The 13,760-nt window shown below is 39.1% G+C and overlaps 2 protein-coding genes across 2 annotated transcripts in view; both read left to right on the forward strand.

The window, feature by feature from the left end:
• Positions 1-1,493, forward strand: part of LOC121323527 (transcription cofactor HES-6-like) — a 1,981-nt gene extending 488 nt beyond the window's left edge. Inside the window, exons 3-4 of the mRNA XM_041264636.1 lie at positions 94-172; positions 755-1,493. Of these exons, the coding sequence (XP_041120570.1) occupies positions 94-172; positions 755-1,182 (507 nt within the window). The 3' untranslated portion in view covers positions 1,183-1,493. The remainder of the gene's footprint in view (positions 1-93; positions 173-754) is intronic.
• A 4,733-nt stretch (positions 1,494-6,226) lies between these two features.
• Positions 6,227-8,523, forward strand: LOC121322698 (transcription cofactor HES-6-like). Its single transcript, XM_041262905.1, has 4 exons — positions 6,227-6,637; positions 6,754-6,840; positions 6,942-7,023; positions 7,146-8,523. Exons 1-4 carry the CDS (start codon positions 6,557-6,559, stop codon positions 7,580-7,582), a joined length of 687 nt encoding a protein of 228 aa, XP_041118839.1. The 5' UTR covers positions 6,227-6,556; the 3' UTR covers positions 7,583-8,523.
• Positions 8,524-13,760: the final 5,237 nt, after the last annotated feature.

Raw genomic sequence — 13,760 nt, forward strand, 5'->3', positions numbered from 1 at the left:
CTCTCTCTCCACATTAGAACAAAGCCATTTAGCGAAAGAGACGTATTGTGATCCTGATTTTAAAATGCTCTCCTATGTCCTTGTCTCTAACAGCAATCAAAGCTGGAAAAAGCTGATATCCTTGAAATGACAGTGAAGCACCTGCAGAATATTCAAAACAATCAAATGACGAGTAAGCACAGTCATGTGTTATATGTAAAATATTTGTAAGCGCAATAGTTTAGTATTCATGTATTCATGATTTGTAGGTTAGTGCATGTTTCGTTATTACCACTAGCGGACGCCCGATAAACACATACTGTTTTTCTTTATGTTTTAAAATCAGCAGTTTAAGTCATACTTTGCGCATACTGGCTTAATATTATTTGTACAGACCCCATTTTCAGATATATATTACACTGGGACCAACATGAAAGCGAGGGCTTTTGTATGTTTCAAAGTTGAAAAAATCTACACATTTAAGTGGGCGATGAAAAAGTGTACACTGGATAATAAAGAAAACAAGGAGATGTGTTTTAATAGAGCTTGCCATGAAATGATATAGATGTCAAAAAAATTAAAAGTGACCAATAACCGCTGCATGGATATTAGGGATTTACAGAACGGTTCCGGGGGTGGTTTACTTGCAACCTACCCGTGTTCGACGATCACATGTGTAACACCTCTTTTCACCACTAGGCGGCCCCAGCTACAACAGAGACACACCGAGCTTCCATTGCTGCACTGACACCGATTTCCAATTCTGATTTCACAGCTGATTCGACTGTGGGTCTGGAAGCACAGCAGAGGTACAGCACAGGCTATATCCAGTGCGTCCACGAACTCCACAACCTGCTTCTAACGTGCGAGTGGATGGACAAGACACTGGGGGCCCGTCTGCTTAACCACCTGCTTAAATCTCTGCCACGATCCAAACAGGAGACGTGCACGTCAGCCCTGAGACCTTCTACCCCAGTCACTCCCTGCTGTCACCCTCACCACCCCCAGGGCTCCCCCGTGTCATGCGGAACGGCGACTCCGGCTCCAGACCAACACTTTGGCGGCTGTTTTGTCAGCTTTGCGGAAGACGTGGCGTCAGAGAACACCGAGCCCGCGCCCGACTACCCACCAGGAGCCATGCAGGCTCATCGCCTGTTTTCCAGCCCTCGTTTGGGCTCGCTGGATATGTGGAGGCCATGGTAATAGAGGAATGCGAACTTTTCTTGTTCTGCACGTTCTAGACTCGTCTTACTTTATGTATCTTATAGATATGCTTCTCGGGACTCTTGTGGGGCTGTATTGTTCCAGTAGGCGCATTAAGACCCTGGTTACTTCAAGTAAACCACCACGTTTAGCCTGCATTGTAGAAGGCTATTATTTGTTTATTTATTGAAATAACTAAGTTATTAAATAGAGACATTCTCTCTGGCTTTTCTTAGGTGTTAAATGATTAATGTATAATTAATTTGTATATGCTTTCTTTTCTTTCTTGTCTACGATTTTAACGTTTTAACCCAACATTAATAAAATATTATATTAATGCTTGTATGGTCGTGTGAATTTTTCATTAAGGTCTCTCTCTCTCTCTCTCTCTCTCTCTCTCTAGCTCTATTTTAAAAGGAGCTATAACTTTTGCCCATTACCTGATGAGAAACCAGGAATGTCACATGACAAAAAGCCTCTTTCTGTTTTTGAGAACTATACAAACGTTTATTTAAATCGTGACCCCAATTTAATAAGAATATTTATCAAAAAGAAAAAAAATACAACTAGAAAATGTATTTAAAAATAAGCAAACACAGATATATGGTTGAATAATAGACTTTCGCAAAAAGTTTCAAACTTCAACAATCAAACAGGATCGCTCAAACTACATCTGTATTACAGACAGATGCATTATACATTCCAATTGAATTTGAAACATAACTACATTTGGTGACAGTGAAAGGGGTGAAAAGTTTATTTTTATTATAATTCAAGACATCTTAAAATAAACATCACACCGTGTCATTAGCCCGCATCGGAGCTATAGTGACGCATTATGGAAACCCCCGCGTGTTTGAAGTTCTGTTCTATCACTTGGTTTCAGCACCTCTCGAGCCGTGACCTCCTGTGATCTAAGGCTTTAGCAACAGTAACACGGCTGTGCTACAAGCATTAACACGACAGAATTACATCTGCACCACGCTGTCACGACAGAATTACATCTGCACCACGCTGTCTCGACAGAATTACATCTGTCATCGAATAAGGCAGAGACACCCTCGGTACACAGTCAAGGCATTTAAAAACACAGGCCCACCAACACGATGTCTATAAGTAAATAAATGTACAACTGCAAAATGATCGTGCATATTAACCATGGTAAACGTTTTAAAGGGAGGTAACTAGAAGGCAAACAGGCGAAGGTTTTATTTAATTATTGTTGAATTAGTCCAATAAATTGTATATCATCTTCTTCTCTGTCTATAATGCCTTTTAATAATTATGTGTGAATGGGACAGATAAATACTTTCCAAATGTGTTGGTGATTACAAATACAGTACCAGTGTGTATTTCCCTGTAGGTAGACCTATACGTATATTTAGAGGTATGTTTTTCAACACACACAGAATAGAGAGAGCCTGTATTTTATCTCTCTCGCTAAACAGTCTTTTTGTTACAAGTGACATTCACGTATCAGGTGCAGACAATCATTCATTTTTAAGTCATAAATTGTAAAGGCAAAAATCTATTTCTTCACACCATCTGTCTCCAACGTCTTGACTTTAGGCTTCCCAACCGCCTGGCTTTTTAAAGGGAAGCCAGGGTGTCACAAATATCATTCACATGGTCATATTTAAAGAGAGTTTGAAATTCCCGAACAGTACAGTTCTGTTAAAATTGAATTGGTGTGTGACAAACCAATAAATACAAAAAAAAAAAAAAAAAAAGTCTAGAGAATGTAGGCTAAGCTTGAGTGCGCGTGATATGCGTGTAAGCGCCACTTTCTGTACCTTCATTCAAAATGTGGGTAGCTGTAGTATTTTTTAGGTAACCCAAACTGCCTGGCCACCTGCAGGCACATTTAAAAAAAAAAGAAAAAGAAAAGAAAAAACAGGTAAGAGATCGAGTTACAAAAGAGTGGCAGGATAATATGCAGCAAATTAAGACAATTGGTAAGAGTATTTTCTTTGCACTACGTTCTACATAAAACGAAAAGGCGGCAGATTTCATACTTTTTTCTCCAACAAAAGAGACTAACCAGGAGTCTGTTTGACATGCAAAGAGAACCGGCCATTTTTACTGCAGCGGCATGAATAACAACGGTACCTGCTACCTGAGGACGCAAATGGCCCCGGCTTTAATGTTTCCATTAAAACCGTGCTGAACCGGTGTAGGACCCAACTGACCTGATGATAATAAGCCTCATTGTTAATCAGAATGCAAAGTTACCTGCTCTGTCTTTGCTCTGTTATGCTGCTTTTAACACGAACATGTCTATCTTCAATTTACAAAACAATTTCAGAAAATAAAAAATAAATAAACGTCTGCAAGTGGGCATGAAGGGTGGAGCCTGGGTGAAGCCTGGGTAAAATCACAAACCCAGCGTGGCTGCACCATGAAATTGTATCTGGGTGTATATGCTTTAACGGCACTCCAGTACTGCAACACCTCAAGCTGCGCTAAATGTCATTTGTTTGAGTCAGGCCTGGGGCTCTGCACCATCTGTCCCTTGTTGCCAGTTTCTTCCCATCTGCCATAGCTGATTCAATAATTCTTTATGCCCTATGAAGAATGCTTGTGAGCGAGAAAGAGCCCAATATTTCATATTATGAAAATGGGTGAATTAACCCTTTCGTACATGGAATATTTAAAATAAATATCTAAATATATTTTGTATTTAATTCTTTTTTTCGATATTGTTAGACTGCTTTACATGGGGAAACATATTCCATCCTGATAAGAGGTCATCATCAATTTGCGTCTCCATATATCCGCAATATAAACACTAGAAGAGAATTTTTTTTTTTTACTCGGTTCCATATGAGGTCACCATGCATGAGAGTGTTTCATTCAATGCTGCACTATGATACGGGGATGGCTAAGGCAGTCCACTTGAAATAACTGGATGAGGAAATCCTCCTGGCTGTAAACTTACACCGCGTTATCTTTTAGGGTCCCATAAAGTTTGAATGAAGAATTTCTCACTCATAGGTGTTCTTGCCAGCTGCCTTTCCTGTACTGAACAATACAGACAAGCGCAAAACCGCGTTTGATGTTTCTGACAAAACCTGCTTGTAAAAAGAAGACGTGCTTTAGCTCTAGCTAGGTACTAAAAATATTAATCGGGGTGCCTTGATGTTTTGACACAGGAAACCTCGGGAATTGGATCAGTTGATCTAATCTTTCTGCTCCACTGCAAGTTTTTACTTTTCAAAGACTGCGTGGTTTATTCAGCTGACCTAAACTGTCTTTAAAAATTGACTTTGATTTATTTATTTTCAATCAGCATCCTTAACACGTTTATTTCGAGTAAAACATGTCAGATTTGGTTTTATAAACAGGTCATAATAACTTTTCTTTAAACATGACACAGTGCATCTAGTGTGCGTTTCATTAACAACATTGCACATTTGTTACCACGTCGCTTTAGTGCTGGGAACGTATACTGTACCGGGCTGAGCGAGGTCTGCTCGGCGGTGTTTTAAAACTTTGATCGGCGGTTGTGTGCAATCAGTAAGGTGCACATTAACGTACAGGAACACTGCTAGAAGAACGATTTCACAAGGCACTGATCCGTGAATAACGCTAACATGGTGGAGAGGGAAGGGAGGGGAGGGGAGGGGAGGGGAGGGAGAGAGGGCGGGCAATTCTACAAGAGCTGAACAAAGGCCCCCCGAGACAGCTGCAAGATCTGCAGCTAGACTGTTAAAGAATAGCTGAACCGTAGCGTGGGCATGGCGAGGTGCCAAGAGCTTCCACTTCAAAGCCTGCAAACGCTGCCACCAAGTCTACTCTGAATTTCACAACATCCTGTATAGTGCCAAAAACAGTGCGTAAAAACGCGAGGCGCTGCTGCTGCTGCTGATTTGTGCGTAGAAATGGTGTGTGTGGTTTTATTTGGTCTGTTTTTACAACGCAAATCAAAATTTGAACAACAATACAAGATCATACTCAAACATAACACACGTTATAAAACGACAAATAAAAGAACAACGGATACTACTAGTACTACTACTACCACTAATTTGGAATGCAACTATGTACAGCATTTACTAAACCTTAATTTATATGCATTTATATCCATCTAATAAAACACAGCATATACATGAACATCATTTGAATATTTTTCAGGGTTACTGGAACCTCATGAAACTTTATGAACCTGTACAAACAGGAGCACAAACGTGTATTACTACTACTACTAGTGGGTCATTGGTAGTTATTTTATGCTAGTTTAACGATTTTTTTTGTTTTGTTTATGTAGTTTTGTGGGAGTTTAGAGGCACAACCCACATTTGACTGAATGAATTGCTTGGATAAAACAATAATGCATAGTTTTGCGTGATAACCAGATAGCCAACACAATAGGCACCATTTGAGTCGTCGTATTGCGTATACAGCATCATTCATACACAAGCCACCAATAAGATAAAAAAAGACGGAAACAAATGAAGCGCAAGCAAACACCTGTCGTTCACTTTGGGAACGAGCCCGAGCCCTTAATTCTCTTATTTGATTCATTTTGTCCAAGGGGCTGCAGCTGCCAACTGTCAGCATCTTGTTACATTCACAAGGCCAGCCAAAACAGATCTTAGGTTCACAGATACAAAATCGGGTTTTTAGAAACGAAGCCGGGTAAATAAAGCAGTCAACACAAGTGGGCAATTGAGCAGCCCTAAACACCAAATGATTCCTTTTATCGTGTGTGTGTGTGTGTGTGTGTGTGTGTGTGTGTGTGTGTGTGTGTGTGTGTGTTATACAGTAAATGCACACCGTCTTTTTTCAGATTATATGGATACATCCTAAAATCTGCACTCAAAAATACTATATCATAATCAAAATCTAAACGGCATTATACGCCCTACTGAAGTTTTTTACATGGCATATATCGTTAGACGTGTTTTATATATATATATATAATATGAACTGATGCCCTATTTTAGTTCAATTGTGCCCATGTTTTGCAGAAAATCGCATCGGGCGGCGAGAGGAAACATAAAATTAGGGCAACACCTTTTTTTCCAGGGCATTCACAAGTCCGCACAGGCAAAGCCCGCAGTTCCTCCAAGCTGAGACAAAGGCCTACTACACGATTGGCTGAGAAGAGGTGCGCTCTGGCGTCTCTGGGTGATCGCTGCCAAACCGCCTATTGATATGCAAATTAGACCTTATAAATACCTTAGACAACAACTCACTTCAACGGCAGAATTCTTTGAGATAACACAATAAGAAGCCGGATTGTTTGCGTGTGTATGTATTTCTGTATCTGTGTGAGTCTACCAGCTGCTGGCTTCGTTGGATTGAACCGATTTTGTGGATTACAGTAGCTCGCGTATTTATTTATTTATTTATTTTTGGGTTTAAACCAACAATGGCTCCCTCATCCAGACCTTGCAAAAATGGATCTGCCCAGGATGATGAGGAATATTATGGGCTTAAAAGAGACAGAAAGGTAGTTGGATTTTTTAATGTATATATGCATTTTGTTTTAATGTAAACATATTTAATGTATAACTACAGTGCGTGGACTTGGGAGCTAATCAAGTATATTTGTAATCTGCATTTTAGGCGAGAAAGCCTTTGGTTGAGAAAAAGAGGCGAGCTCGGATTAATGAAAGTTTACACGAACTGAGGGGTCTTGTTGCAGACAGCGATGTAAGTTTTAATACAACGATATAATTCTGGGTTTAGGTCATTTTTTCCCCCCATTAGGTGCATGGCAGTACAGTACCTAATGGTCTTTCCTCCTATTTTAGTTTCAGACAAAAACGGAGAATGCCGAAGTGCTGGAAATGACAGTAAAACGAGTTGAGAATATTCTTCGGAGCAGAGACCTTGGTAAGCCGCAGCGCTTCGTGTTTTAATGCACAGTGTTTGCAAGTATTACGACAATCCACTTTTGGGCAAATGCACTTTTAATTCACCGCAGTCCAATTTGTATGTTTTATCTTTTTTTGTAGAAACCGACACCATGAACCGTGAAGCAAGCGAGCGATTTGCTGCCGGATACGTACAGTGCATGCACGAGGTGCACATGTTCGTGTCGAACTGCCCCGGGATAGACGCTGCAGTGGCCGCGGAGCTGCTGAACCACCTTTTGGAATCTATGCCCCTGAACGAAGACCATTTTCAGGACATGCTTGTGGATTTAATGTCGGACTCTCCCAACAGTAGCAGCACTTGGCCTAGCAGCGAAGGGGTGTGTCCATCCATGGTATCACCCGGGGGTGCGGCGCTGTGTGGCCATTCTCCAGCGCCCTCTACAACATCCAGCGAGGACATATGTTCCGATCTAGACGAGACAGATGCGGAACCTAGTCACACTTCGCCGGATAAATCCAGTACCCACAGCGTACCTGGTGCCCTCTGCTCGAAATCCATGTGGAGACCGTGGTGAAACTGTGCACCACTTAAAACAAGGCACACAATGGAAATCTACCTACCTAGTAGTTTTGGCTCGCCGTACGAGTGGGCCTGTAGAATGACCGTGTACAGTTTTCAGATGGGGTGTGTGGTCGTCAAACTTTGGAATTTAAAAAAAAAAAAAACTCGTGAGAAATGTATCGTATGGCACTATTACTGTCATCTTGACGGGCGACTGTTTTGTGTGGTGTGTTTTTTTGTCTTTGTACTAGTTGAGTGGACTTGTCGGTGAATTTATTATTATTATTATTATTATTATTATTATTATTATTATTATTATTTTTTAGGATATCGCAGCAAAGCTCTTTTTGTAAAGCATAGTTTCTCTTGGTGTTCCAACGCATTTGACGTTAAGAAAATAGGCCTGGGACCATACCCTGGGCAGTAATGGGTGAAGGGACAGGCACAAGGCTGAGCTGTGTGTAATGTGCAAGGACTCGTTCCTACAAGGGATAGACTTGGGTAGCATAGTTAGGAATCTATTTCTACCTTCTGTGAAGGAAGGGTAAAGTAAAATAACTTTCAATGTTTAGGTGTAAGTGTTGATAGCAGGATGCCTTGAAAACTGCACATGAGGAACGACTGGTAGCGCATTATTCATGAATGTGTATTAGGTGTTATAAAACCTTTCCTTTTCTGGAACGAGTAATAAAACGTATTAAAGTGAAGCGTTTGTTTTACTGTATAGTTGTGTGGATGTGTTTTAATTTGTAAACTTGTTTTTCTGACTGCCAGACACAAATGATTAGTCTCTTATTTGGTGACGACCTGTCAATCACCACTGCCTAAACAACACCACTGTAGCTTTTGGTTATAATATTTATGTAATGTAGCCTGTGTAAATATCTATGTCTGAAATGCAACACCAGTATCGCTTCATAATGTACAAACCCCAACCCACTGTGTTCACATCATTAAACGGTTACATGCATTTGTTTTTCTAAAACCGTTTTCTGCAATTACTATAGTAGGTACTTTTGGTAAAGTGTATTTAATATGTATTTATACGTCACAAACATTTACACTACAACGAAGGTGTGTTAAAGCAGGTTCCCTTTCTAAACTTTCAGAAAGAACGAATTGTAAATAAGTACAGAACATAACTACAGAGGGCTGCAATAACCCTATTCAGTTCGGGTAAGATGTGTTCGACGTGCTTTGAAGGTCTAAATCGAAGTTTTTTTTTTTTTTTTATGGACCAGTTGTTCTTGCCGGTCGGTGTCAAAAACGACACTTTAGCCGCTGACCTGCAATGAACGCATTCCGTTACATGCAAGTGTTCAAGCTCTTTGATATGCAGTCTGGGGTGCTGTGCGAAAATGCACGAAACTTTCACAATGAAGAGATACAGATTTTAAACACGATAGCGTATATCTCTGTGGAATTGTACTTACTATAAAAACACACACACTTCATTCTGTCCATATCCATAACTATGTATTATCTATTGAAAATGCACAAGCCCTATCTCGCAAAGCGGGTCAGTGATTGGCTGGGAGGATAAAGCCTTTGATGTTGAACCGCGACCTTGTAAAGTTGTCGTCTCTGATGGGTGTGTGAATGGAAAGTGCTGCTATTTACACGGTAGATGCAATTGTACCAGTCAGCAGGACAATGTGAGATCCTGTCCATGAACAAAATGTCAGGCACGAACTACAAAGCAAAGCTCCACTTGTACAAATATTTTATTGCAGCAGCAACATACAGTTCGCAGGTTAAGAATCTGACCTGTAGTCCACTGATTACATATATGACATGACGGAGACGGTTCCTGTTTTGGTTATCTTTGAAACACTTGTTTAGTTTAAAGTCTAGAAAGAACCATTCATATTATACTGAACAACAGGGCGCTCTAGAAGCGTCTGGTCCATCATAATTCAAGGTTCCAAAGCATCGAATCATGGAAATCATGGGAGAACCTTTTGGTTTTATATTGAACACAATGAATTAACATCTGTTGTATCGTTGATCCGGTGATTTGTGTGAAGTTAGAAGTCAGTTTCTCAGGTCCAGTTGTAGCTGTATATAACATAGGAGCTACATGGCACTGCACATATAGATCTGAGAACGGCATTTAAGTTCACACCCTAGTCTCATCTTGCAATTGAGATTTAGTTAACAAGGCAGGATTAGTCATGTCATTTGAGAGCCCTTGTCAACAGTGGCCGTTTTTGCACCTTTCAATTGGAAGATGTGCCAATATCCCGACATGTAAATGTCACGTTTCTATCAAAGCCCCTATTTGCATCTCTAGTGAGATAAATACCACTGATAGTATCTGCCAGTTTTCAAGTGGGTTTTAAAATTATTCTTTATCGCAAGGTTTTGAAATAAATTATACTAGACCTCATGCAATTTGCCACGATTTATTTATTTATTTGGCAGCGTCTTCAAATAGACGCAAAGAGCTAACAGGCGTCGCTGCTCAATTACTTCCTGTGTGCAATGAGAACCTTTGATCCTCAGTAATACTCCAGCGCGTTAACTGGCGGTAGGCATATTAGTGAAGATCTTACTCCATGGGATTCAGAAATAATGAATGTAGTTTTTTTTCTTCTAGAGATAACTACCCTGGCCACCTGATTTTATACTGTGAATAATTCGATTATATACGATATGTTATACAGATCTCAGCTACATCTCAGCTGAGCCTTTTAAAAGGGTGGCAAAATACACGTAGGCCTATATTTCTAACTGCCTCTACAGAACGAATTGGTCTCTTTTTATGATATTTACGTTATTTGACGTTTAATAGAAATACACATTCAATCATTTTTAGTGGAGTGAGACAAATGTGAAATACTTTGGGGAGGTCTTTTTAAATGTATTATTATTATTATTATTATTATTATTATTATTATTATTATTATTATTATTATGATGATGATGATGATTATGCATTTACTTTATTTAAAGTGCACGGCTACAACGCTGCTTAATGACCTTGTTTTACCTTATGTGGAAAACAAGGATGTGATCGTGCGCGCCATCATTTATAATACCTATATAATAGAAGAACGATGGCCCGAAGACCCCCAGCCCCCAGCAGTATTAGACACGCTCTGATACTTGGTAGAGTCAGAGATCAGAGCGCCCATCACAGCTGTGCACAAAATAAACATTACATTGGAAGACGTATGTTACATGAGCACCTCCAAAATATTTCAATAGATTCCAATGCATTGTACTTCAGCTGTTCAGAGAATGTCTGTGTCAGATGTTCTATGTGCTTTTGGCTTAAATCTACAAGCTGTTTCCGCGAGCGCTCGATCGTGTAAATCTTAATTAAAATAACTGCATTGAAAGCGTACTTTATGATGCGGTGAAGTCTTTGGCGACCAAATCCTGCATTAATGGGTTAAAATGATACGTTGGAAACACTTTCTTGTTTTAAATTAGGCCTGCATCTTCATATCACTGAACTACAACCTAAAGGAATCTGATGTGTGGAGGACAGCTACGGTTTTTTACACAGGCTATTCGAATTACTTCATGTATTGTCAAATATACTGAAAACCGACCTACTCTTGCTGTTTATTGTTTTTATTTATTGTTGTTATTACAAGCAGGGACACGATTATATAATCAACAAAAATCCACTCAGCGGCTCTAGTTTATTCTATTCAATTGCAAATTGATCTTAGATTTTTAAAAAGTTTTTTTATTCTGCAAACAGACCCTGCCCTTCAGTGTGTATGCTATGTAAACTACTGAGGTTTGCATAGAAGATCTTATTGGTATAATTCATAAATTAACAACCGTTAATTAAACAAAAAGAAAAAAAATAAATACACACATTTTTAAATAGTTTAAATCTCTAGGACGACTGATGTAACTGAGTAATCCGAACGATTTCATATAAATTGAACTAGTCTATATATTATTTTATATATATATATATATATATATATATATATATATATATATATATATATATATATATATATATATATATATATATATTATAGATTTTTTTCTTATGCTGCTCGTTTCTATAAATATTTTTTGATATACTTTGTTAGCCTATACATTTGAATTATTGCATGTGTCGACACTGTGGGAATTCGCTTCCTTCTTTTGAACGTAGCTGGAGTTTAACTGCAGTTGAACGGTTTTGGAATGCAACTTTCAAGGTGAGATACAGAACAGAACGCTTTTGAAGAATGACCGTTTGAACAGAGAAGACTGGTGGCTTTTGCTTTGGTTAACATGTAGCATTGCAGGCAATCTTACCAGCGTGGGGACTGGGTTTAACAAAGGTGTGTTTGTGAAACCACGACGCCACCAATCTCACGATAAAGGGAACTACCAATCAATAAAGCTAACAAGATTGTCATATAAAAACCGAACTGGGAATGACAAACTGTAGTTTCTGTAACCATTAAACATCCCCCGATCTTAAACGAGTAGGCTATACATTCTACATTCAAACACACACACATAGCTTCAGAACGTGCTGTAATTACCGGATGTACACAAAAAATTAATTACTATAGCACTTTGTTAATCGTCTGAACCACCCAAAAAACAAAATAATTTCAAACAATTACTGGAGCATTAACAGTTTTGTTTTCCGCCCGTCTTCTTTTAAATAACATTGCTGCCCTCTAGTGTTGAATCTTTCAATTGCATAATTATATAAAATGACCTTTTATTTTGTCGTGAATCATGATGTTAATGTTTTTTAGACTGTGGAGTACTATATATATATATATATATATATAATAAGATATATATATAATATATATTATATATATCTATATTATATATTATATGATCACGTGCACTATGTACGTGATCACGTAATCACATACAAAGACGTCATAAGCCCTATATACGCTCCTTGCAAAGGAGCCGTCTCTTTTCTACAGCGGTATCGGTGCTATGCTTTATAGCGACAAATCTCGGGTTCGCTCCCGCCCTTCGCCTGCGTGTGGATTGTCTCGCCCTGTGTGATGCGCCTGCAGATGCGCTTCGGCAACGTCAGCGAAGAGCCGTTTCATCCCAGATATAAAGGCAATAATCAATTAATTTTGAACTTTAGCGCCTGGCTCTAAATGATTAATTAAGGCCAACGGTCGAACAAAGCGCCGAAATTACAAACCTCAGACTATCAAAGCTTCTTACCACAGACTAAAATAAACTTGTTGATTTGAGCGAATTCACAAATTCATCTACACTGGCTATTGACAGTGCACTGCACGCGGGTTTAATCCAGTTATTTTATACAACGTCAAAGACATCGAAGGATTGGCATTAAACGATCAAGACCGTCCAGTCATTTGACACCTGTCCACCAGAGCGCGCTACAGTCACACTAGACGTACTGCCATTTGTGTGGCACAGTAAGAATAGTTAAATTCACATTAAAACACATAACTAAAGGCTTAACTGGTGAATTTCACAGCAGGCACCTCCTGTTTACCACCTATTATCGCATGCTTATTTTGTAAACACAACCAATGAATCGGCTCATTTCACTAAACCCCTCTCATGAAGTCTTGGGAGATAAAACCTCTTTGAGCTGCCATGTTGTGGATCATTTCTGTCTGAATGAACGCTTTTAAACCATATATCTCCTTTTTGTCAATTGTACCAATGATAAGAGGCTGTTACTGCCCCAAGTCACATGCATTATGAATACAAATATGTATAAAGGCATCTGCCAAATTAATTAATACTACTACGACTACTAACAATAATAAAACAACTTTCATTGTGCTAAAAACATGCAAAAAATACGCAGGCAGAAAGAGAATATTGTGTACATGTCACTGTGCTTATCCAGTAGAATGCTGTGTAAATGTCATTGGGCTAATCCAGTAGTCCCAGATGCCAAGGGGTGCTTTTACTTTTTCATTGTTATAAATTCGTAAACAGGATTCCAACAGACACTTCAGTTCCTATGTAATGGATGGGGTTGACTGGTGAGCAAGTCTGCTGTAAAGACCACACCCCACAGTGGATAAAAGCAGGGAAATGAGGCAGAGCGAATTGACTTTTGATAATGACTGTGAAATGAACAGCACTCTGCTTGCCAGTGTTATAGCAGTGATGCTGTACTGTAGGTTAATGACGGCTGTATTTTAATTAAAGGTTTCATCAGAGCAAACAAGGCAAGTCTAATTTAAGAACATTTACAAGGCAGATGA

The sequence above is a fragment of the Polyodon spathula genome, chromosome 11 (assembly GCF_017654505.1).
Source record: "Polyodon spathula isolate WHYD16114869_AA chromosome 11, ASM1765450v1, whole genome shotgun sequence".
In the NCBI taxonomy this organism is placed as follows: Eukaryota; Metazoa; Chordata; class Actinopteri; order Acipenseriformes; family Polyodontidae; genus Polyodon; species Polyodon spathula.